General features: G+C 63.9%; 7 protein-coding genes across 7 annotated transcripts; 5 read left to right on the top strand and 2 right to left on the bottom strand.

Moving 5' to 3' along the window:
* Window positions 1-1,932: 1,932 nt before the first annotated feature.
* On the top strand, window positions 1,933-2,691 carry EMIHUDRAFT_120521 (hypothetical protein; the record flags this gene model as incomplete). The annotated part of the gene is made up of 1 exon (XM_005762960.1): window positions 1,933-2,691. The coding sequence occupies one exon, from the start codon at window positions 1,933-1,935 to the stop codon at window positions 2,689-2,691; it is 759 nt and encodes a 252-aa protein (XP_005763017.1).
* A 5,270-nt stretch (window positions 2,692-7,961) lies between these two features.
* On the top strand, window positions 7,962-10,405 carry EMIHUDRAFT_446178 (hypothetical protein). Its single transcript, XM_005762959.1, has 9 exons — window positions 7,962-8,138; window positions 8,312-8,458; window positions 8,527-8,808; window positions 8,926-8,986; window positions 9,058-9,107; window positions 9,291-9,380; window positions 9,453-9,548; window positions 9,791-9,925; window positions 10,018-10,405. Exons 1-9 carry the CDS (start codon window positions 7,983-7,985, stop codon window positions 10,096-10,098), a joined length of 1,098 nt encoding a protein of 365 aa, XP_005763016.1. The 5' UTR covers window positions 7,962-7,982; the 3' UTR covers window positions 10,099-10,405.
* A 73-nt stretch (window positions 10,406-10,478) lies between these two features.
* Window positions 10,479-10,838, bottom strand: EMIHUDRAFT_248291 (hypothetical protein; the record flags this gene model as incomplete). The annotated part of the gene is made up of 1 exon (XM_005762958.1): window positions 10,479-10,838. One exon carries the CDS (start codon window positions 10,836-10,838, stop codon window positions 10,479-10,481), a length of 360 nt encoding a protein of 119 aa, XP_005763015.1.
* Window positions 10,839-13,619: 2,781 nt separating this feature from the next.
* Window positions 13,620-16,170, top strand: EMIHUDRAFT_446177 (hypothetical protein). The gene is made up of 7 exons (XM_005762957.1): window positions 13,620-13,658; window positions 13,692-13,832; window positions 13,916-14,176; window positions 14,359-14,655; window positions 14,805-14,921; window positions 15,086-15,378; window positions 16,145-16,170. The coding sequence occupies exons 1-6, from the start codon at window positions 13,644-13,646 to the stop codon at window positions 15,191-15,193; spliced, it is 939 nt and encodes a 312-aa protein (XP_005763014.1). The 5' UTR covers window positions 13,620-13,643; the 3' UTR covers window positions 15,194-15,378; window positions 16,145-16,170.
* Window positions 16,171-17,489: 1,319 nt separating this feature from the next.
* Window positions 17,490-18,675, top strand: Fpg2-2 (putative formamidopyrimidine-DNA glycosylase; the record flags this gene model as incomplete). Its single annotated transcript, XM_005762961.1, has 3 exons — window positions 17,490-18,098; window positions 18,207-18,323; window positions 18,415-18,675. 3 exons carry the CDS (start codon window positions 17,490-17,492, stop codon window positions 18,673-18,675), a joined length of 987 nt encoding a protein of 328 aa, XP_005763018.1.
* A 533-nt stretch (window positions 18,676-19,208) lies between these two features.
* On the bottom strand, window positions 19,209-22,249 carry EMIHUDRAFT_446175 (hypothetical protein). The gene is made up of 11 exons (XM_005762956.1): window positions 22,079-22,249; window positions 21,655-21,813; window positions 21,457-21,537; window positions 21,302-21,365; window positions 21,180-21,230; window positions 21,048-21,097; window positions 20,910-20,974; window positions 20,790-20,838; window positions 20,595-20,684; window positions 20,185-20,509; window positions 19,209-19,227 (listed from the first exon to the last, which is right to left on the bottom strand). The coding sequence occupies exons 1-10, from the start codon at window positions 22,211-22,213 to the stop codon at window positions 20,471-20,473; spliced, it is 783 nt and encodes a 260-aa protein (XP_005763013.1). The 5' UTR covers window positions 22,214-22,249; the 3' UTR covers window positions 19,209-19,227; window positions 20,185-20,470.
* Window positions 22,250-22,702: 453 nt separating this feature from the next.
* Window positions 22,703-23,245, top strand: EMIHUDRAFT_120517 (hypothetical protein; the record flags this gene model as incomplete). The annotated part of the gene is made up of 1 exon (XM_005762955.1): window positions 22,703-23,245. One exon carries the CDS (start codon window positions 22,703-22,705, stop codon window positions 23,243-23,245), a length of 543 nt encoding a protein of 180 aa, XP_005763012.1.
* Between the last annotated feature and the right edge of the window lie 908 nt (window positions 23,246-24,153).

The following is a 24,153-nucleotide window of genomic DNA, read 5'->3' as shown; positions in this document are numbered from 1 at the left end:
CTGCCGCGGCAATGGATTCTGGTCGGGAGGGGAAAGTGAGTGCGGCGGCGCGCGGTTTGCGTTTTGTTTTCTCTTGTGTATAGTGTTGGCAAATCAAGACACAGAGCTCACACAGAAATCACAGCGGGAGGAAAGCGGCGAGTCGCAATTCCAGGGGTCGTTGTGGCGGGCCACCCTGTCCAGAGAGGCATGGATGCCAATCTGGGGTCTCTCGACCGAGTCTATGAGCCCTGGCCGCCTCCCGATCTTGGTGGTAAGGCCGCAGCCGAACAGGGCGACGGAGATGGCGCGGGAGAGTACGGGTGTTCCAGGGGATCACGACACGCACCGACCCTTCACGAGCCGAAAGGCTGTGCCCGGGGAAGGCACAGTAATCCGGGCACGTGTTGGGCGCCCCATTCCGTTTAGGGCTAGGTCGGCTCAGGGCCCCGTCCACTTCCCTCCCGCTCGGCGCGTGATAATGAGGAGATGCCCCCCAGGCCAGCCAGGGCAGGGGCGGAGAGCGAGGGCGGAGGGCGGGATGGGCGGAGGGCGAGGGCGGAGGGCGGGATGGGCGCCAAGCGGGAGGGAGCGAACGGAGTGGAATGCACAGATGGGGGATGGCGAAGGCGGAGGGGCAGAAAGGGGGGAGGGCGGCAGGAGGGCGGAAGTCGGCATGGGCGGGCGGCGGGTGGTTCGGTAGGGCGGGGGGGAGGGCGAGGGGTGGAGGTGGAGGACGGTGGGGGCGAGGGGCGGCGAAGGAGAGGGTGGTGGCAAAGGGGTGGGCGAGGTGGAGGGCGGGGGGGCGGCATGGGAGAGGTGGAGGGCGGCGGAGGCGTGGGCGAGATGGAAGGCGGCGGAGGCGTGAGCGGCGGCGGCGGCGGTGGGAAGAAGGTGGAGGGTAGCGGCGGCGTGGGCGAGGTGGAGGGCGGCGGCGGCGTGAGCAGCGGTGGCGGCGGTGTGGAGGGGGTGGAGGGCGGCGGCGGCGTGGGCGGTACGGCGGCACGGCGGTAACGGACGGCAGGGGGGGCGGCGGGCTAAACGGCAAGGGCGGCGCGGCACGGAGGAAGGAGCGGCACGGCAGGGAGGAGCAAGGACGGCGCGGTAACGGCAGGATCACGGATAGGCGTGGCACGGATAGGAGCGAGCGAGCGGCTAGGTGGCGGGAGGGCGAGGCGAGGGTGGCGGCGGGTGGATCACGAGGAGGTAGAAGGTCTGGCGCGAGCGGCGGAGCGAACGGCGAGCGAGCGGCTAGGCGGCGGGGGGCGAGGGTGGCGGCGGGTTGATCACGAGGAGGTAGAAGGTCGAGCGCGAACGTGCGAGCGAGCGGCAGGCGAGCGGCCAGGCGGCGGGAGGGCGAGGCGAGGGTGGCGGCGGTGGATCACGAGGAAGTAGAAGGTCGAGCGCGAACGTGCGAGCGAGCGGCGAGCGAGAGCGGCGAGGCGGCGGGAGGGTGAGGCCAGGGTTGTTTCTAACTTCATGGGAAGGTTTGCCGCAGCGTTGGGCTCTGGGTTCCGGCTCCTAGCCGGATAGGGGGTCTGGCGGGACTGGCTGGCCCCTCCCAGATAGGTAGGTAGGTTGGTCTTGTTTGGCCCAAAAGGGCCCTGCAATAGGTAGGTACCCCCTATTTTCATCTTTTTTCGCTTCGCTGCGCGGCCTGGGGATAGGTAGGTAGGTAGGGCGTTTTGGCGCGAGTCAGTCCCAACAGACCCCCTATCCGGCTAGGAGCCGGAACCCTGCGACGCGTAACTCCTGCGAAAAGAATTCTTACGAAACAAGCCTCTCTCACAGCACACTGTCCCTCCCTTGGGTGTCTGTTTTCTTTCTTTCAGCACACTGGCACGACAAGGGCGCGGACTGGCGCGGACTGGCACACACCGGCTCACAAAAGAAATCGCCTCCCCAGCAGCCACTTCGAGGCAGTCACCTCTGTCGCGCCGGCTCTTTGCCGACATGCGCGCGTCCATCCTTCTGATTACTGCCACGGCCGTTGCACTCGATCTGCCGAAGCCTGCACCTGGGCTTGGCCGCCGCGTGGCCATCACTGCGCTTGCATACAGCCTTCCGGGCTTCATCGCGACCGCCTCCGGCAGCAAGCAGATCACTGCGGCGACGGCTGACGACGCGGGCGGCAAGGCCAAGTTCAAGCGGCTCAGCCCGATCCAGTTTATCGCAGCGCTCGGTGACCCGGCCGCCTCGTCGGGCACTGGTGCGGAGCAGTGGGGACTGTGGCGGGAGGATCCGGGTCCGCGGGGCGTTTTCCTGCGCGACTACGAGAAGAAGCTGGCGAGCAAGGGCGGGACCGCGCCGGCGGGCTGGCGCGTGGACCCGTCGCGCTTCTATGTGGAGGAGCACGGCCTGATCATGGAGGTCCCCTCCACGCTGCCACTCGCCCGGTACGAGCGCGAGGGCGCCACCATGAAGCAGACGGCGCCCTACCGCCGGTACGTGGTGACGGGGGACCGCGAGGTCACTTCGGTGCTGACGGTGCACGACGACGGCCGGTGGGAGCTCTCGAAGGGCTCGCTCTACGACGTCACGCACCTTCCCTGCCGCACGGGCGTGTACACTGCGAGCGCGGGCGGAAGCTGCGCGCCGGCGGCCGCGATGCAGGACAAGTTCCCAGTCAAGCCCGGCGCCAAGATGCCTACGTTTGACGGTTGCAACACGCAGGACTGGGCGGTGCTCTTTGTAGTGGGCGTGGAGGCCTGACGTTCCGGCCGGGACATGGTACATCTCAGGGATTCCAGTAAAAAGAAATCTAAAATGCTGAGTAAGGATGCCCCAGCGACCGCGGTCACAGGTACGGTAGGTGCAAGGGCCGACGATTTCATAAATAGTAACTCTTACAAGACAGAGCTGATGCGCGCAGCCAGCCAAGGCAGTCGCCGAGACGTAACGCTACCTTATTTATATTACTGTCTATGTGCTGTCACGGACCCCTAATGAGGGAAAAAGGTAAGGTAAGGTAAACTTCTCCACACACACGAGGTGGTGGGGCAAGGGGGGCAACCCTCGCGTCTCCACGTCTAACGACAGGAGCCCCACGGCATTCAAAGTGCAAAAGGCCCGGTGCGCGTGGGTGAGCGGTGTGTGTGTGTGTGTGTGTGTGTGTGTGTGTGTGTGTGTGTGTGTGTGTGTGAGAGGGAAAAACATGGCCAGGTGTTCGGATACCTCGTGCGAAAGTTGCGTCAATTTATGTACAGACTGAGCCACACAGGTGACAGAGCGCAGAGCGGCAGAGCGGGGCACAGGGCGCCAGGTCGCGGGTGGAACGGGGAGTGCGCGCGATGTTTCGCTTTCGGCGCCTCACGGAAAGTGGGCAGTGGGCAGTGGGGCAGGGGGGAGTGCGTGTGTCACCGTGGTGTTGGGCCTAGTGCACCTACATCGTGTGCATACGTTAGAGCTGAGGGAGGGTGTAGAGGATGCTGAGGGCGGGTGTAGAGGATGTAGAGTGTAGAGCGCTGTAGAGCTGTAGAGATGTAGAGCGCTCTGGAGCGCTGTAGAGCTGTAGAGCTCTACATCCGGCGCGATGTGAGTCCGATGTAGAGCGATGTAGAGCGCGATTTTGTTGTAGAGTTTGTTGTAGAGGCTCTACAGCCTAACGGCCGGGAAGGCAGTGAACTCAAAGAGGTCGAGCCGCGCTAATGGGGTGTCTCCGAGCTTACTGGAGCTCTGATGGACGGCCCTGTGACTATCCCTGACACAGAGAGAGTCACTCTGACGGCACATAACACCCTATTAACTGCGTCATGACCAGCCTGCCATGCGTCGCCGGTGCCGCATTCATCGCTGTGCTTCTTTAGCAGGCGGTGGACTGTCGGCTGCGAGGACGGTCGCATTTGCGCGAGGCGAGGCGAGCATTCAGGCGCGTTGCATGCGCCATGAGACTCGCGCCAGCGCGTGCGGGAGCTCCTGGCTGAGCGTTGAGTCCAGGCGAGTTGCGCTGGCCACTATAAATCGCTACGCCGGGCCGAGCTGACGCGCCGAGGCGCCGGCCAGTCGCAGCCGTGAGGCATGCCACAGCAGCAGAGGCACCTGCCACCCATTGGGCGGGCAGACAGAAGGCCAGGGTAGCACTGGCAAGTGCAACGCGCCCTTCTCGTCGGAGACCGACTGTGCCAGTTAGAGAGAGAGAGAGATCCAGTTTGTGGTAGAGATTTCACGTTGTAGAGCGCCTCTACATCGCTCTACATCGGACTCACATCGTCCCGCGCCGGATGTAGAGCTCTACAGCTCTACAGCGCTCCAGAGAGCGCTCTACATCTCTACAGCTCTCTCTACAGCGCTCTACACCTACATCATCTACACCCTCTCCCTCAGCGTTAGAGCCGCAGCCGCATACACAGCGCGCGGCTTCCTTACAGATTACTACGTACTAGAGAGTCTAGGCTTCTCTGTTCTCTACCGTATCTAGATAGGGCTCAAATACCCTCAAACAGGATTGCTGGACTCGGCATGCCGGGGCGCTGCGCCTGCGGTACATGCAGTGTGTATAGAGCATTGGTATTCACGCACCGAGCGACCGAGTCTGGCGATCTGGAGCGCGCTGAGGCGCTGTGTGTGAGGGTAAAACGGGAAATAAATAAATGAACCAGCGCATCACGCCGGCCGGACTTGGAGCACTTGGAGTGCGATCATTAACCTCACATCCAGTGCCGGGGGGGAGCTAAGAAGCGCACCCAGTGGGCCGGATGCTCGGTATCGGCTACGAGCAATCAAGCCCCGACCCTGTGGGGGTGCGCGTTCGCAGGGCCATAATGGGTTCCGGCCGCTGGCTTTGACTATGATTTCGAGGCGACCGCCGAGGCCGAGGAGTCCTTGTGGCGGCGTCGCGCTGGCTATATGACTTCTCAGGCCGCGAACGACCCGGAAACCCCTTCGGCCAAGCAAGCCGGAGTGGCTGATGCCACCCAAGGTCGCTCTTCCATCGGCAAGAACTGGTTTGTCCTCGCTCTCTTGGGTGCGCTCGCCATTCTCGGCGTTAGCCTCGGCCTGGCTCTTGGTCTTGGCAGCAGCGCCGGCAGCGATGATACTTATCCAGAGGCGGATCTGTGTGAGTCAAATGTGGTTCTCAATCTCACCAACTTCCTATCGCCCAACATCTGCGAGACCGAGCTGGCCGCGTGCCCAGAGAGGGTGATGGAAGAGTGTCGCCTGCTGGTCGAGACGATAGTCGGAGAGGGGCCTGCCACTGACGACGTCCAGTGCACCGACCCGCCGAACGAGGTGGTCGCGCTGAGGGCGATGCAGCTGCTCCAGGTTGAGAACGTCACCAGCTGCGCCGACGTGCTATCCCAGGGCCACTGCCTCCTCTTTCGCGACTTGATGGTGGTCTCCGAGTCATGCTGCGCCACGTGCTCCTCCCCGACCGCGCGGAGGCTGCTCCAGGAGGAGACGCAAGCAACTCCTGAGGAGTCGCAAGCGAACCAGCAGCGGCAGAGCGCGCCAGCTCGTCGGCTGGAGTACGTGAATGGAGCCGCCATGTGCGATGACATGCCCGCCTCTGTGCGGGAAGCATGCCAAAATGCAGAGCACCGCGGCAACGAGCTCAACTGCCGCAGCGCTAGCCAGGCCCACCTGGGCTGCATGGCCGACTTTGAGTGCGACTTCCTAGACATGTGCCGAATGGCGTGCCTCTGGTACGAGCAGCAGCGTGCGGCGGCGGAGGCCGAAGCGGTGGCGGACGACTTCTGGGCAGGGCCCGTGGGCAACTGGCTGATCATCGGCGGGACTGTCATCGCAGGTGCTGCCTCTGGGGGAGCAATCCCCGCTGTGGCTGCCGCCGTGGGGGCAACGACTGCGGCAACGACTGCGGCAACTGTGGCTACCGCCGTGGTCAGCACCGCCGCCGTCGTCGGCGGGACCGGCATCGCAGGATTCGTCTCGCCACCCGAAGGCGTGGACGAGGACTGGGCGAGCGCGGCGGCGATGAACATGCGCCTCACACGCAATTTGGCGCAGTGCGTGCGGGAGATGAACGAGGCGACCAACGAGCGGATCGACGACCTGATCCGCGCGATCCACGAGAACGCATGGAGGCAGAACTATGAGCGCGCTCGCCTCTGCCTCGACAGTCTCGCTTACGATTGGAGGCGCAACCCGAGAACCTCGCTCGTCACGGCGCTTGATGTGCGGTGCAACCCGCTGAGCGGGAGATCCGAGGGTGCTCGGCTTTTCTTCGATGGGCGGTCTAGCGCGGCCTCGACCTCTAATTGGCGGCGGGTCTTCGTTGACCAGAGGTACGACTTTGTCAAGAACGAGGCGCCGGCCATGTCCCACTCGCCCGTCGACAGCGCTGGCTACCCTGTCCCCCTCTACGACGTGGCCTACGCTCAGTACAAAATGAACGCACATGCAGTGATGGTGGCGGGCGAGCAGAGCATCATCGGCTTCTACATCACGCTCCTGCGCGAGATGCTCGTCGACTGCTACCGGGGGAGGAAGGTGGACTGCGGGAGCGGACCCAACTCGGCGCGCAAAACTCTAGAGGACCATTGGGAAGTCGCTCGCGCGCATGCTCGCGCGAGACACCCCGCTGGCGGCACTGAGGGGGGCTACAACGTTTTCCAGATCATGGACGAGAACCTGGCGCAGTACAATGGCGCCGCGGCGGAATACGCGCTCTCGGCGACGCATGCGCTGCTCCTCGACTGCAACCACACCCGTGGGGACGGGGCGACGCAACAGGGTTGCTCCCTCGTCAAGGCGACCTGCAACCTCCCCCACCCGGTCCCCCTTTGCATCGCCTCCGACCTGCCAGCGCCGGAGGGGGGGCTGGCGGTAGCGGCAGGCGACCAGGTGTACCAGAGTCCTGGCGCCTCGTGCTCGCTGCCCGCCAACCGGCACGTGGCTGCTCCTTCGCGGGCCTTGAGAACGGCATCGCGCTTTACGGAAATGATTGTGAGTAGGCCAGAGTACCGCTGGGGGACCTGGCAGGGGAACGTCATCGACCCCGTCTTCCCGAGCAACTGGAACGACTGGTTCGACCGGTTCGGCGCCACGACCGCTCAGCGCGACCGAGTCAGCCCGGCGAGCGAGGATCTTGCGGCGCTGCCGGCGCAGACAGGCACACCGATGCTAGGGGCGGACGCCTTCACTCTGTTTGGCCTTGCCGACCGCTCGCTCCTCGAGCATCACGTGCAGGACGGCGCACGCGGCGGGCCGTTCGGTGGCGTACCATGTGCATGTTGTACTCTCAGAAGCTGCGTCTTGTAACTCCGTCTCGCGGGATAGGCCGCATCCGGAACGGCTGGTCGGCGATGTGCACGACCCGCTTCAAGCCTGAAGGTGGGATCCAGTGGTGAGGGTTGTGGGATCCAGTGGTGGCAGCTGCAAGCCGGCGAAGGCGGACGTGTCCCTTGCTTGCTATCGGGCCCCGCCATGGCGGGCCCCGCCAGCTCGCTCGTCCTGCTCGCTCGGCCAATACAACTTGTCTCGTTGTGTACACAGCGCTTGAGTGTTGAGAGAATAACATCACCGTTAGTCTTTGGAGAGGGCATCTCGGTGCCTCGTCCGTTTTTATTTTTTTGCGTGCCGAGATCAGTGTATTATGTCCCGCCCAGCCCACCCGTGACGTGCCGTGTCGTGTATCTGTCCGTCTGAAAGAAAACACAGACACGCAAGCGGCAAGGACCAAGGTTGGGATGTGGGTGGGTGGGAGGACGGGGCACGCCGCCACCACACATAAATTTAAATCTCTCCGTCTTGCGCACGCTTAGAGCTAAGACCTAGTTGAAATGTGTAAGTGCAAAAAAAAATAGAGCGGGCACATCTCCAGGAGAGATGGGCGACGCACCGAGCCGTAGGCCGTATGCCGTATGCCGTCTGCCGTATGCCGTATGCCGTATGCCGTATGCCGTCTGCCGTCTGCCGTCTGCCGTCTGCCGTCTGCCGACGGCCGACGGCCGACGGTGCCGTCGGCCGTCGGCCGTCGGACGTGGGTGGCGCGCCGGAAAATTCTTTTCGTACAGAACGAATTGCTGCTTTCCGGCAGCGCTCTGATGCCTCGGCTCATCTGCCCGCTGCTACTTCTGCTGCAAACGTCCCTCGGCTCAAGAATACCGCCTCCGGCCGTGCCACAGACCGTGCTCGTCACCGGCGGCGTCGGCTACATCGGCAGCCACACCGTGCTCGAGCTGCTGTCGGCCGGCCACGAGGTGATGCACAGAAGACACACGCACACACACACACACGCAGAAGAATTCACACCTGCCACCCGCATGCACCAGCCTCCTAAACGCGGGTGCACGCAAGGCCGTGAGGGGCGGCGGATAACCCAGCCCCCGCCTGCACTCAGCAACGCCGAGGCGAGCAGCGCACTCGCGTCTAGGTTGTTGTGGTGGACAACCTGTGCAACTCGAACCTGGAGTGCCTCCGGAGAGTGCAGGAGCTGGCCGGCCGCGACGTCGCCTTCCACGAGGTCGACCTGCGCGACGCGGACGCGCTGAGTGCGGTCTTTGCGCAGCACAAGCCGACGGCGGGCGGAGGCTCTGCTTCTTGTCCCGGGTGAGGAGAGGCGGCAGTCACGAGGGCGGACGGGCGTAGGCGGTCGTGCACTTCGCCGGGCTCAAGGCGGTCGGCGAGTCAGTGGCCGAGCCCCTGCTCTACTACCAGGTCAACGTGCAGGGCACGCTCAACCTCGTGCAGGCGATGCTTCAGCAGGGCTGCACCGACCTCGTCTTCTCGTCGTCCGCCACCGTGTACGGCGACCCCGCCTCGGTCCCGGTGGACGAGTCCTTCCCCGCCGGCCGCTGCACCAACCCGTACGGGTTCTCAAAGTTCTTCATCGAGCAGATCTTGCGCGACGTCTCCACCGCCAACCCGCAGGTGCACCCTCGCCCTCACTCTCATCCTCGCCCTCACCCCCACCCCCACCCCCACCCTCGCCCGCACCTCGCCCGCCGCACCTCGGCCGCGCGCCACGCTCTCCGCCGCCCGCCGCAGCTCAACGTCGCCTTGCTTCGCTACTTCAACCCCGTCGGCGCCCACCCGTCCGGCCGCATCGGCGAGCCACACGCAGGGGCATCCCGACCCACCCGGCGAAAGGCGGTGGCCAGGAGGAGGACTGGCCAATAGGCGAGGACCCGCAGGGCATCCCGAACAACCTGATGCCCTTCCTGCAGCAAGTCGGACGAGATAGATCAGCTCCACGCACCGGCAGCACCGGCAGCACCAGCAACACCCGGGGTACCAGCAGCACCCGGGGTGCCCCTCCTGCGGGCGTCCCTCCTGCGGCACGCGGGGCGAGAGGCCGACAGCGAGAGCGAGCCTCTCCACCCACTGGTCCGCCCGCCCCTCGCCGCCCCCAGGTCGCCGTCGGCAAGCGGCCGCGCCTCTCCGTCTTCGGTGACGATTACCCGACGGCCGACGGCACTGGCGTGCGGGACTACATCCACGTGGTACGCCCGGCCGAGGCACCGCCTGGCGGCTGGCGGGGCGTGCGCACGACGTGTCCTGGACACGTCCCGTAGGTCGACCTGGCCAAGGGGCACACCGCCGCCCTGCTCCGGCTGCAGCAGGGCAGCGGCTGCGTCACGTACAACCTCGGCACGGGCGTCGGCTACTCGGCGAGCGGGCGTAGCGCGGAGGATAGCACCGCGGGAGCACGGGTGCGGCGGCAGTAGCGGCAGCAGCGGCAGTAGAGCGAGAGCGGTGTGCTCGAGAGCGACGTGTGGCCGAGAGCGACGTGTGGCCGAGGCGCTGTCGATCTCGTCCTGGCGGTTGGACTGGTGGCGCTCTGACTCGGCGTCCGCGCGGCAGGTGCTGGACATGGTTTATGATTGATGATTTCATTCTTTATTCTTGGCAGGTGCTCGACATGGTGCGGGCCTTCTCCGCCGCCTGCGGGCACGACCTCCCTTACGAGATTGCGCCGCGCAGGCCGGGCGACGTCGCGGTCGTGTACTCGGACGCGTCCCTCGCGGCGGCCGAACTGGGGTGGAAGGCGGATCTCCGGCCGAGATGTGGCCGAGAGGTTGCCGAGATCGGGGTGGCAGATGGATCTCGGCTCGATCTCGGCTGATCACTCTCCCGCAGGCGGAGCTCGGCCTCGAGGAGATGTGCTCCGACACGTGGCGGTGGATCAGCGCCAACCCGAACGGCTTCAGCTCCTCCTAGAGGCGAACCCGCGCTCGGATGCCTCAGGGCACGCGCTCCCTCGCCACGACCTGGCCACGACAGTGCGGTGTGGCGAGCGTCGCTCGAGAACGAGATTTTTGCATGGAGAGTCGAGGGAGAGTGGTGTCTGTTCTGCGGGGCGCGGGGCGGCGGCGGGCGCTCTCTCGGATCTCGCGCGCTCGACTGCTGCAGGGCCGCCGCCGCACTGCGGCGCAGGTACAGACTGCGGGTTACAGTGATGTGCATACTCTACACCGTATTGCGGCTGTGCATTTTTTAGCCATTACATAGAACATACTTACGCGTTATACCATGTCATGCACACATCTCACATGCCAAAGCCGTACCCGTAGCGAGAATGACGAGAATACACGCGGCCCTCAAGCACGCTCCGACCGAGGCCTGTTGTCGCCGCCGCCACACCCCGAGCCGCGGTACGAGGCCAGCATCGCGTGGCTGTACTGCGAGAGCGGGTCAGAGACGGCTCTCGACGCGGCGCGCTTTCTCCGAGCAATCTCGCCCAGAGAGGCAGCCGTCTCCGGCTGCGGCGCGGTGATGTAAATCTGCGGCGTCCGCTTTGCCGCCGTGGCCGCTGGATCTGGCTGCTGCCCGCCGCGAGCCTTGTTGTATCCAGTCTCTCCGAGGATCAGGACCAGCACGGTGAAGCGTCCCTTGTTGTAGCGTATGATGTCCCACCAAAAGGCGCGGCTCTCGAGCATCGAAAGGAGGAATTTCGACATTGTCGCAGCCCTCTTCTTCGGACGCCTCTTCACTGGCCCAAAGGCAGCAGGTGAGCTGCTACGAGGCCGACGGTTGTGAGAGGTGGTCTCTGCAGCGAGAGGTGCACACGGCAGACAGCAGGGACGAGCAAATGACGAAGCTAGGAGACTGGATTGCAGCGCTACGAGCTGCGTCGTTGGCGTTGGCGGCGAAGCGAAATGCTGCTTCGTCGTCTCACTCGCGTCCTCCTCTTTCCCGATCGACACCTGGAGCCTGTCGCACGACACTAGGCACGGGACTGGTGACGCACTGGCCAACAGGTACACCACGGGAGAAAACCACTTCGTTGTGAAGAGCTGGGGCGCGCCACCCAAGGGCCTAGGTAGGTGCGGATCGGCAAGAGCGCAATCGATCTTTTTGCCCTCTATCACCTTGGGTTGTAAGAACTTGGAACACACCACGCAGGGGCACAGCAAGCACGGATAGCCGTTGAGGAGAAAGGGCGTAAGGTGTATGCGCCACCTCCCGCGAGCGCGGCGGGATCGGAATTGCGGCCGGAGGGAAGGGCGAGCCGCCGCCGCCGCCGCCATATACCATCAGCGACGACGACCGCGGCTCGCCCCAAACGCCAGGCGCTGGATCGGCAGTAGGGCTTGGCCGCAATGGCCGGCGCAGCGTAGGCCTCGAGCCACACGAGTCGCCGACAACCCCCCCTCATCGACGTGATGGCCGCACCCGCTGCCGGCCGATCCAAGCTGCCGCCTCCACCGCACCAGCGATACTGGCCGCGGCTCGCCGCCACGCGCCGGCTCGGAAGAGGGGCTATCGGCAGCGCAGCAGAGCGGCATGCGTCGTCATTCGAGCAGCACCAGGTCCCCTCTTGGACGTGACGGCCGCTCCCGGAGCCGGCCGGTGCGCGCCCGACCCACGCCCCCTCTCGCACCCCCCGATCCCCCTGCGCGGCGCCCCCTCCACTGCGCGCCGGCTCGAGCGCCTATTGCCAAATCGCGACTTTCGAGCGCAGTGCGTGCGCCCCACACGTCACGCGAGCGCAGGAGAGTTTGCGGCAGAGCAGTACCGTGTACTAGCCGGAGGCATCGCGCCGAAAACCCCGCGCATTCCGCCCCAACAGAGGCTGCAGGAGGCAGATGGCCAATAGCAGGAGGCAGATGGCCAATAGCGACGATCGTTACGAAATGTTGCGGGACCGGGAGCTCTCCAAGCTGTCTTGGGTGGTTAACGTGTGGGCCCTCAGCGGAGCTGGGAAGAGGACCGCCGCAAGCGGCGTGGCGTGGAGCGGTTGTGCATCCCTCCGGGGGCCCCTCTGCGCCGGGGAGGCGTTGTTGGAGGCTAGGACGCAAGCGTCCGTCGCCCTTTTCAAACTCGGGGCCCACTCCGCTACGCTCCGACCCGAATTTGGAGGGCCTAAAAGTTTAAGGTGTTGCTGCGCAAAAGGGGTCGGACACAGGGCGCAGCTCATGCTAAGAGCCAGAAGGGGAGATAGAGAGAACAACCACCCTGTCCCGTTATTGCGTACACCAACACCACAAAACGCTCTCTCTCTCTCCTGTCCTCACTCAGGGGGGTCACAACTACCAAGTCCCTCGACTAGCTGCCACAGGGCGCAGCTGCCACAGGGCGCAGCTGGAGACGCTCTCCCTCAATCGGCATCCACCCCCACCCGCTCCAGCCCCACTTCTGCTGCCGAGAGAGCTGAATCGAAGCAAGCGAGCCATTGCATCTTGGCGTGGGGTGTGCCCAGAACTTTCGGTGGCGACTCGCTCGCCCACTATTGTGATCTGTGATCTGTGAGGGTCCGCCCGCAGGCGCATTTTGTATACCGAGTCGGTGCCCGGTGCCGAGCGCAGGCAGAGCCCACAGGTCGGACCTTAAGACAGCATGTATTGTTACTTACTTTTTCAGGGTCGCTCTCTTCTCAGTCAGTGTATGTGGCACTTACGTACATTCCTTTTTTAACAGTAGCCAGCTGGCTCGGAGTGTCGGGGTTGTGCGTGTGGAGTTTGTGTGTCTATGTGTGTCGCTCCAGCGTGCGTGCCGTCATCTACATCCTGTCCCGCGTCCACACCCATACCGCGTTGGTGTCCAGTCCCGACCGAGCCTGACTGTTCTTCATCTATCGTGGTGTGCGCAAACAAATCATGCCTGTCTGGAGCCGCGTCGTGGGACCGTTACTTCTTTCGCACCCGGCTTTTGTTGCAGCTTTAGCTGGATACAGGTTACAGCGCGACAAATGGGTCAGACACAGTAGCACCACACCACATGCACATTGCACATTGGGTCAGAACTCAGAAGCAAAAGGAAAGATGGTTGGCCGCGTCTGCTGCTGGCTGCAGCAGCAGCAGTCCAGAAGCCCTCCCGAGAGCGCGTCGGGCGTGGCAAAGTAGATGCTTCCGACGGCGCGGCGAACATAAATTCGAGAAGGAGCGCGGCGATGTGCGAGAGGGGGAGGCAGAAGAGGTAGACCGGGTCGGGCCCAAACCCCAAAGTCGGCGGCCAAGAGAGAGAGTCAATCTTCCTTCCCACCTTAACTTCCTCGAAGAGTTGGAATTTTATGTCGAAAAGAAAGTGTCGCGAGGCGTAGGTGATTGAACCCGCCGCATTCTCGGTACCCAAACGTGGCCATGACAACTGGAAAGGATAGGGAAAGCTTAACCACCTTAAGTTCCTTCCTAGGGCAGGGGGCAGTGTGGGGGGGCAGTGGGGGGTGGGGGGCAGGGGGGGGGTGTCGTGCGGGGGGAAAAGAAAGTGTGGCCGCGGCGCTTGTGATTGCGGTGTTCTGGAAAAACCTGCACCCCAGCGTGGCCATGACAACTGAAAAGGACGACACAGCTTTGGCCCCCAAAATTGTAAAACGGCGGTGGCTGATCCCTACAGCCACACAGAAGAGCCTTGAGGCTGCTTTCCTCGTCGATCGCTTCCCTTCCCTCTCTGACCGTCAGCGGTTGGCGACCGCCTTCGACGTGACACCGAGGAAGATCCACACTTGGTTCCAGGCGCGTCCCTGCCTAGCCTTCGTTCGGGCCCCCGCCCCGTCCGCTCATCTCCCGATTCCCCCTCCGCCACCCTCTGCCGCCAGAATAAGCGGAGCCGCTCGGGGCAGACCCCGAAGAAGGCGCCTCGCTCGAAGGCGCCTCGCTCAAAGGCGCCTCGCATCCGCCACGGCGAGGCATCCAAGACGGACGAGGTGGTCTTCGCGCCGGCGCAGAGCGCGGTGGCTCACGCCCCCCTTCCGTGCGCTCCACCGGCGATGTGCCACGCGCTCACCGATGCCGCGCTGATGGGCTGCACGTACCGAGCGCATGGATACCTCACCGACAAGCAGGAGGGCGGCTCGCAGGTCAGCCCCCCCACACCACCCTCACCCCCCCCCCCCCTTCCCTGCACACAGATCGCCGTTCCCCGTTCCGCGCACGTCCGCTCACGAGCCCCTCTCCCCCGGCCTAGCCCCCGCGCCCCTCCCCCGCCCCTCCCCCGCCCTTTCCCCGCAGACGCCGCTGCACCGGACGCCCTGCTCCTCAGCTACCCGCACCTTCGCCCACCGCCTCGCCCGGCGCCTCGCCCGGCGCCCGCCCCCTCGACGTCTCGTCCGACCGCTTGCTCAACGCGCATCACAACCACGAGCCAAGCCTCGACCTCACGCCCAACCTCGCCCCAAGCCTCACCCCGGTGGGCTCCTTCCGGGTGCTGTATGCGGCACGGCCGCCGCCCGCCGGCCCGCCCGGGGGGGGCTCCTTCCTGGGGCCCCCCTGGGGGTGGTGGGCGGCCGTGCCCGGGTCCGGCACCAGGGGCACCACTGTGTGGCGGCTGCAGGTTCAGGTGCGATGCCGCCGGGAGGGCCGGCCGGGGCTCTGCCCTGCCTCCGCCTCTCCCTCTCCCCGGCGTCTCTCCCTCACCCCCCCCCCCCCCTCCCCAATTCTGAGCCATATCACCATATCAGAGACACACGTCCTCCCGGCGGCACACAGGTCTCCGCACGGGCCATCGCACCCGCGCCGCTCCTGCCCAAGCCGCACCCGCACCCTGAAGCCGCGGCCGGCGAGATGGAGCTACAGCTCCCTCTCGCCCACGCCGAGATCGCGCCGGTGACGCGGCCCGAGATCTACGCACTGCCCTATACCACATAGCACAGCCACTCTCGCCACCACTCACCGAACCCCTCGGAGCGGCCTTGCGACTCACCGTCTAGTCCTCACTGTCTCTCCCTCAGTCTACGGCCTCTGTGTCACTCTGTGTGCCTCCTTACCAGGTGACCGACCCGCTGCTCGGCGAGCCGCTGCCGTCCCCGCCGCTGCTCGAGGTCTCGTCGAGCACCTCGTCGATGGACCTGCTGGACAGCATCGCCAGCCTGCTGTGAGCAAGCCTCCGCATGTGGGCGCTCCCCCGATGTACCGTTCACCGAGGAATTCCGACCGGGACGAGAGATGTGCTCTCCGTACTTCGAGATGCTCTCCGTACTTCGAGAAAGAGACTGACTGAGAGCTATAGCTCCGTTCGCGCTCGGGACACGTGGTCCTTCCTTGCATGTATCATTGAAACAAGTCATCTTTGTGCCTGAAACTGTGTTGAGATTGAGACTTCTGATTTGTGAGGACAGGTGTGTGAGGTCGTCGAGAGAGTTGAGAGATCGTAAGTCAAAACAACTCACTCACACATCATTTGGGGCCTGGACGCTGGAGCCCGCCCCCCGGCACTTAAATCTTAAAACGTTAAAGCTGCCCGGCACTTGCCCCCTTGGGCTTTAGGGTACCCCTAGGGTTCTGAGGCCTGAGGGCCGGATTTTTTAACCAGGGCTTTTAAGAAATGAGGAGGATTGGGGGCTTAGATCACCATTTAAGATGAGGAGGCACGGGGTTCCCCTTTTAAGAATTTTACAACCTTTTAAGAAAATCGGCCTCGCCGGCATGCGTCGCTGGGTTCCGCGCCGTTTTCTCCAATACCGCCGCTATTAAGCACAAACCCGCCTCTGAAGACACATCTGTTTTAAGTCTGGTGCACTGGCAGGAGCCATACTCGCATAGGGGGCGCGTGCTAGCTGAAGACTGTAGCCAGCTTCCCGGCCTCCGGCGTCTACCGGGGAGCCTCCCGGACCATCGACCTCGGGAGCTCTCCCGAACCGATTAAGCGTTTAAGACCGTTTAATGAATCGGCGGCCCAGGCAGCCTTAAAACGGGCCATCAACCGGCCATGGCAGGTTTGAAGCCGTTTAAGCCGCAGGCGCGCCCCAGGGCCCACCCTTTTAAGCCTAGGGGTACCTCTAAGGCTAAGCTTGCCCCCCTGGGTACTGCTCCCGGGTGCGTGGCCACAGACACGCGCTCACGCGCCTATACGCGGACCGTCATGCAGAACCAGAAGGGCGACATGTGTACAAGCTTCGCCGGGTCTACGGCTCTCTAGTAAAATGGATGGTGCATGGCGGCGCGCAGCGCCGCGAAGTGAAATGGTGCATGACCCTCACAAGACCAAGTGAAATCGCCAAACCACTAGGTAAATCATGAAACTCACAAGTGAAACGGTGCATGCCCAACTGCAGGCCACTGTGAGCCCGCGAGCGCGGAGACCGGAGTGGGAAATGTGGGGGGTGCATCTGGGATTCTGGGTGGGGGATGTCCTGTTGCGTGTTGGCCTTCACGCACGAGAGCGTGCAGATACACAAAGCATACTCTTAAGTACACAAGAGAGAGAGACGTACGTGTAGAGAGAGAGAGAGAGTAGTACGTACACAATAAAAGCATACACACAGTACACACAAAACACAGTACGACGTGTCGACGTCCTCTCCGCCGAGCTGTGCGCGACATGAGCTTAATCGTGCGCGTGACCATGCTCGTCTTCCGGGCTCGTGAACGGCGTGGACTCGCCGCACACATTCCACAGCGACGACTTCCCCGCTTGAGGCTCGATGAAGTGCCAGACAGATGAAGCAGGACGGGTGGCGCTGCAGCATCAAGTCGAGCTCGCCAGGACTCGACGCTGATAGTGCCAAGTCAAACCCGTTGCATTCCATGTGTGTAGCGCGTGCAGCCCGTAAGTAAGCCTTGCACGCCGCTGCCTGCCGATCCCTTGCTCTCGCCTCTCGGCGTAACTCTGCCCTCCTCGCGGCATATCCTGGCCCCTCGAGTTTATCGAGCTCTCCTCGCGCAAGGATGACTCTTCTGACGCCCACTGCGATCATTTGCCGCCCAGTCATATCGTTGCTCAGGTCCACTCTCTCTTCGGACACTTGTACCTCCACCGATGATGTTGGCGCTGGGGTCCCCTTCGGGTGCATCGTTACAGCTGACGCCGGGATTACCACTGGGTCCTCCTCGAGATCGTCTTCCCCGGCTTCCTCCCGTTCGGCTCTACGAAAAGAAAAGAAAGAAAACAGACACGCCAAACGAGGGATGGGACGAGGACAGGGGTCCCCACCTGCACGAGCAGGATTTTGGAAGGACGATCAGGGGGACAGGTGGGCTCTACGAGAGAGGATTTTGCTTTGTTCTTTTTTTTGTTGACACTGACGCGCGCGCGCGGCGCTAGAGCTGACAGAGCGCAGCACTACTTTTGCCACCATGGTGCCACTCCTCCTCGGCGTCGCCGCAACCGGCCTTCGCGCTACACGCCATGCTGCGCCGCAGCGCCGTGGGTTCCGGAGGACGCCTCCTGCTCTGATGCCGGAAGGCCCAGAGTGCCTAGTTCATGCGGAGAGCCTGCACCGCCGCTTTGCAGGGCGCACCCTCTCCCGTGCGGCCATCCTGAGCGGCCGCTACGCCGGCAACAGCTCGATGCCCGGCCGTGGTGCGCCTCCGGCCGGCTGGGCGGAGTTGCGTGGCAGCTTGCCTGCTGTGGTGGGCGCTGTTCGGGCAAAGGGCAAGTTCATCTGGTGGGAGCTCAGCCCGCTCTCGGGCGCGCTGCCCGAGCTCACCCTCTGGTCGACGCTGGGCATGTCCGGGGCGTGGTCCACCGGTCGCAACACGCACTCGCGCGTGTGCCTGGAGCTCGCCGCTGAACCAGCCGCCGTTGCGCCGACGCTGCTATTCTACAACGACCAGCGCAACTTCGGAGTGCTGACGGTCTGCACTGAGCACGCCGCGCTGCGCGCCAAGCTCGAGACGCTCGGGCCGAGCTGGCTCGACGAGGGCGGCGGGATCACGAGGGACGGCTTCATGGAGATCGTGCGGCGGCAATGCAGCAGCCGCCGCCGCGCCGCCGTTCCGGTGGCCAAGTTCCTGATGGACCAGTCCAAGACGGCCGGCATCGGCAACTATGTCCTGAGCGAGGTAGCCCTCCCCCGGGGCCCGAGCCAGCACTCGACGACGGCACAGCCACGGTGCCACTCGCGTTGGTGCTGTCTTGCCCAGCTCACGGACTGTGTCAGCCCGCCGCAGGTGCTCTACAAGGCTCGCGTCTACCCGTGGGCGGCGTGTGCCGACCTGGTCGACTCGGACTGGGCAGAGGTGCACGCGGCGGCCTCGCAGACGCTGCGCGCGAGCTACGCGTCGCAGGTCCACCCGCGACCTCACTAGTGCCGCCCACTCGCAACGCTGTCCACCTCACGTCCTCACAAGCACATGCTGTAACTCCCTCGCCTCGCAGGCCGCCATTGCGGCTGCCGCCGCCGGCGACGACCCCTCCGCCACCCGCGGCACGTTTGCGGCGATGGAGCCGCGGTTCAAACTGCTCGTGTACCGGCAGGCGGCGACCGCGGATGGGCTCGCCGTGCGCGTCGCTGAAGGTCCGCACGGCCGATCGGTGCATTGGGTGCCTGAGCGGCAGGTCCGCGGCAGCACAGTGGTTGTTGGGTCGGCGATAGCGGACAGGGATAGCAGCCAGCGTGGAGAGGACCAGCGAACGTAAAAATGAAATAATGCTCGTTTAAAATTGGCGATAACCGAATGCGCACCCCACACTGTCGCTTACCCTTACGCCCCAACGCGGCCGGAGAGATTAACCCGCACGATAGACTGCGCGACGCTGCGGATCAGCCCCAGTGCCCCTCCCAACCGTACAAAGGCTGCGGTGATTCCTTTGATAGTGAAGGGGGTGGAGGGGGTGACTCTGGGGGTGAACTGTGTGCCATCCTCGATCGCCGTGCAAAGCTCGCTTCCGAGCTCTCACGCCGCGCGTAGGGCCCTTAAAATCTCTCTTTTCTCCCAGTAAGCTAAAAGTACGTACACAAGCAACGTCGATCGAAAGAAGTACCCAGAGGTCGACGCTCGACACCACCATGGCTCCGGATGTTGCTGGTGACGGAGCAGTGTCGTGACGGGGTGGTCACGGCAGGGGCCACCGCTCGCGCACACGTCGAAGGCGCGACCTGAGAGGAAGGGAACATTAAGTTCTTATGCCGTACCATCTGCCCTGGGTCGCTCGGCCACTCTCGTTGAAGCTTGGGCTCGACCCTTCCGCCGCTGCCGAGCCTACTCACACAGCGCGAGAACGACGCTGTTAGGTGGGTGGGTGCGTGATGCGCGTCGATCCGACGGCCGGTACGGGTGGCGAGGTGATGAGTGACGCCGGTACGATCATCGGGGTCCACTTTCCCGGTCGCAGGCTGCGATTGTTCACGTTTTGCGATGACCAGCGAAGCGAGTGCCTCGCTGGTCGTCGCAAAACGCCGGCCTGGGCGCGGTTCTTCGCCGTACGACAGCATCGTGGCACCGAGAGTGGCTGGGGTTCTCAGTCCGGGCTCCGCAGCGGTGAACTTTTGGCGGGTAGTCACATGCGCCGGCCAGGAGAGTAGCTGTCGTGCTGGCTCTGCGCTCAGGACCCGCTCGCATTCAGAGTGTAAGACTCTTGCAGGTGTGAACACAAAGGATTCGCTGTATCTACTCAGCTGCTCCGCTTACACTTACCTATGAAGTGTGAACAGCGGATTTTGAATCAGCGTTCTCCTTGACCGATATCGGTGTCGAAACACCGCTCTGACAGCGCTCACAGCTACGGCTCTCTGCCTAGACGGAGGGCGCGTATGGGGTGCAGAAGTGTCGCAGGTACAGCTCAACATCGGTTTGTACGCCAAGAGCTCTTATCGTGGGTTTCTGGTAGCGCCGTACGACAGTGTGAATGCTGCGCACAATACCATGTACCTGGCAATGTGGTATGTGCGCAAATGGCCAATGCGCAATATCCAAATAACCAATTTTAAGCAATATGGACACACACACAGATCACACACACCTGGGTGTGGGGCCTGGCGGTGCGCGCCCGTGGTGCGTGGAGCTCGGCCCTCGTCCTCGCACCTCCCCACTCCCCTCACCCCTCAGTGTTACTGTCCTCTCCCTCAGAAACACTCTATGATGTCTATGATTATGACAAAAACAATGAGCAATCTATCTATGTATGTGCCATGTATGACTATGTATAATGAATTCGTATTGGTGTGGTGGAGATACACAGTATTCTCGCGAGTTGCAATAGTACACTCCAGGCGCCCCTCTCGAGGCGATCCACAGCACACAGTGTGGCAAGTATATAGTAACACTTGGCAAGTATAAATGTACGTGCTCTATCCTGCAGACTGCTCGCCGATCGGGTCTCCGTATGCAAGTGAGGGGAGCAGAGACGAGAGAGTGAGGTGGAGGGTGGCATGCCAACACTCGACGCCAACACATGTCTCCGCAGATCTGGCGCCAGCACCACTTTCGATCGGCTACCACTCGCTCTTGAACTCGGCCGACTCAGGCAGCACCTAGGCGGAGGGGCATGGTAAGCGCGTAACGGGCGCCCCACCGCGTGCGCGTGCGCGTGTGTGAGGTGAGCGCGCTTGCGTGCACCTGGCCACCATCGACGACGATCGTCTGGCCGGTGACGTAGGCGGCTGCGGCAGAAGCGAAGTAGAGGCAGGCGTGGCCAATGTCCTCCACCTAGGCGGAGACCACCCGAGATCCCATCCGAGATCATCTGAGATCATCATCCGAGATTATCCGAGATTAGACGAGATCAGCCGAGATCAGCGAAGGCGTGCCCACCTCGCCGATCGAGCCGAGCGGCACCGCAGCCGCCATGCCGTCGAGGTACCTGCACACGATGGAGACCGTGAGCGGTGTCGCTTCGCGCCTCACACCCAAGCCGCCATGCTGCCACGGCACTCTTGGCCGAGCGCTACCAGCCCCTCCGTCTTGATGTTGCCCGGTAGCACGCTGTTGACCGTCACCTGAGCCGCGGGTAGTCGAGGTCTGCTGGCGAGGGTGTGTGCGGCAGCTAACTTCCCGCCCTCGTGCCGCCACCTTGTACTTTGCGAGCTCGATGGCTGCCGACCGCATGAAACCGAGCTGGCCTATGGGGCGGGGTACACACTGTGGGGTTCACTATGAAGCTCACACTGAGCAAGGCCCTGGGCGATGAAGGTTGAAGCGTTCCTGCCTTGCTCGCCCCGTAGTGCGACCAGCCCGGGTAGCCGGTGATCGGGCCTACAGCGGCCTAGCTGTGGCTGAGGCCCGCGGAGAGACCTGCCGTGAGCGGCTGCCCCGTGGCGTGGCACCGGTGATGCTCGACGTGAGCACGACGCGCGGCTGGCTGCTCAGCTTGAGGAGCGGGAGGCACGCCTGCGAGCCGTGGCGTGGCATCCGTGTGAGGCGGGAGAGGACTTCACGGAAGGATCCACGGGACTACGATCGTGCGGTGCGTCTCTCTCGCCTTGACCGCCAGGAAGGACCCCTTGAGGTTGGTGGCCATCACAGCGTCCCACTCCTCCGACGTCAGATCCTCAATCTTTGTCTGAGGGCGGTGGGGGCGGGGGCGGCGGCAAGTTGGTTGGCGACGGCACGAGGGCGGCGACGGGGAGGGCGGCTGCGAGTAAGGGCGGCGGTGAGTCGGTGGGGGCAGCGATGCTGCCTGAGGAAAGCCTCCCGCGTTGGCGCAGAGCACGTCGAGGCCTCCGTATCGCTCCTTGGCGCACGTGGCGACCGCCTGCATGTCCTCGAGGCTGGTCACGTCCGCCGCGACCGCCGACACCTTGGCCGCGCACGACTCGGACAGCTCCGCAGCTGCGGCCTGAGGGCGGCTCGCGCGCCACGACTCTGGGCGGGCCGTCCGGCGCAGAGAGAGAGAGAGAGAGAGAGAGAGAGAGAGAGAGAGAGAGAGAGACGAGAGAGAGAGACGAGAGAGAGAGAGAGAGAGAGAGAGAGAGAGAGAGAGAGAGAGAGAGAGAGACGAGAGAGAGAGACGAGAGAGAGAGAGAGAGACGAGAGAGAGAGAGAGGCACATACGTCGGGGTCATGATGGCGATTGGCGGTGTGAATTTGCGACTGCAGGTCACCTCGCCCTCGGCCAGGTTGCGGGAGCAAATGAGCACCGCGGCTCCAGCACGCGCAAACACTCGGGCGATGCCCTTGCCAATACCTTTGCTTCCACCCGTGACTGCCACAACCTTGCCTTCCATGGAGAAGGACATTGTTTCGGCTCAGCGCTGCCGCGAGCGATGGTCTTGTAGGCTGGGGGGGTGTAGTGAAAAGAAAAGAGACAGGCGGATCTCTCTAAGATAATCTTCGATCGAGCTATGCAACCCTCGCCACGCTCTCCTCTCGTCGCTGTTTACGAGGACTGGAGGTTCGCCATCAATAGGCTCATCCTTCTTCTTTCTGCGCGGCGCACGCCTCCTACTTCAAGTGGCGCCGGTTTTGGTAGCCACTGGCACGATTTCCCCCCAAATTCGCGTACAGCCTCCCCCTTCGGGAAATAAAAGAAGAAAAAAATCACGTCTCAGTGAACCATGGCTCGGCGGAGACCACTGATTGTCCTCGCGTTCGCGATCACCGATGCTGCGTTGCTCCAGCCGCACCTCGTCTGTAGCCGCCCGACGGCTGGACCTTGCACGCCCGCCCAGCTCTGGCCACGCACCCGCAGTTCTGCGCGGCGGGTCGCCACTGCCTCTCCGCCGTGCATGTCGGCGGCAGCGACCGCGGCGTGGGTCGGCGGCTGTGTCCTGAGCGGAACGGCGGGCGTTCCATCTGTGGTTGGCGCGACCAAGACGTGGTACCGCAAGATTCCGCTGCCGACATGGACGCCACCCGACCGCGTGTTTGCGCCGGTCTGGACGTCGCTCTATGCGATGATGGGGCTCGCGACCGCGCGTGTGGCGGCGGCGTCGGGCGTGTCGTCCCCCGTCGTGCACTTCCTCGCTCACCTGTGCGTCAACCTGCTGTGGGCGCCAATCTTCTTTGGTCTCCAGCGGCTGAGGCTCGCCCTGCTGATGAACGTCGCGCTGATCGCCTCCCTCTCCGTCCTCCTCGGGCAGTATGGCATCGCGGCGGCGTCGCCGAGCGCGCTCCTCCTCTGCCCTTACATGGGCTGGCTGCTATTCGCGACCGCCCTCAACTTCGCAATCTGCCGCCTCAACCCGACGGCCCGCGGCTACAACAACGCGCGCTGGCAAGCGGACCTCGCGAAGCTGCAGAAGCGCGCCGCGTCCATCGCCGCCGCTTAAATTTCGGCGGCAGCGGGGCGGCGGGGCGGCTGCGCGCCTCTCCGAGCAGGTGGGAGGCGACGGCCGATGCCAGAAGCAAAGAACTCTAGGGACTAGGGCACTAGGCTAGGACACTGGACACATGGCAGTGTGGCAAAACAACGGGGTGTTACAAACATATGGGAGGTGGCATACAATACACACATGTATGCATGTGCATGTGCACGCCAGCCACAGCCCACGCAAGCACCCAAAACAGGCCCCAACACCACGCTCCGTCCACACGACCGCGAGCTCGACACACGTGGCGCCCGCAGCCGCACGGGGGGGGGACGGCGCGCGCGGAAGCCGCGGGCGGGGGCCGGGGGCCGGGCGGTGAGAGGTCCGATCAGATGTGCGAGAAATCACGCCATCACAGATGTGTGGAGAACCGCATGGGAGAGTACATGTAAACGGCCTATCTCCAATAAAACGTCACGACGACGGGCGCCTCCCCGCCTCAAGATTCCTACGCCGCCTTCCGCCTGCTGACGCGTGCAACTTCGCGCATCGCTCGCACCGCCAGCACCGCCGCCACCGCACCCGTCGGCCGCAGCCTCCGCGCGCGCGGGTCGGGCCGCGGCTCGGGCGGGTGGACCACCTCGTCGAGCATCTCGCCTATCCGACAATCGTGCCACGCTCACGGCGATCGCTCGCGCTTGCGGACGCGCCAACTCGCCCAGCGTCTCGCCCTCGATCGCGTCGAGCGGCGCGACGAGCGGCGGCAAGGCCGAAGCCGCGTGCGCCTCGGCGAGCTCCGGGTCCTCCTCGGCCTACGATCTCGGACGCACCTCGGCTCATCTCGGCAGCGCTCGCCGGCAAGCCCGCGACCCGCCTCCGCCTCTGCGCTGGCGGCCGCGTCGCTCGCCGCGGCCTCCTCCGCCTCCTCG

This window comes from Emiliania huxleyi (assembly GCF_000372725.1).
Source record: "Emiliania huxleyi CCMP1516 unplaced genomic scaffold EMIHUscaffold_652, whole genome shotgun sequence".
Lineage (NCBI taxonomy): Eukaryota > Haptophyta > Isochrysidales > Noelaerhabdaceae > Emiliania > Emiliania huxleyi.
Note: the sequence above shows the minus strand (reverse complement) of the source record. Positions and strands in the feature narration are given on the sequence as shown.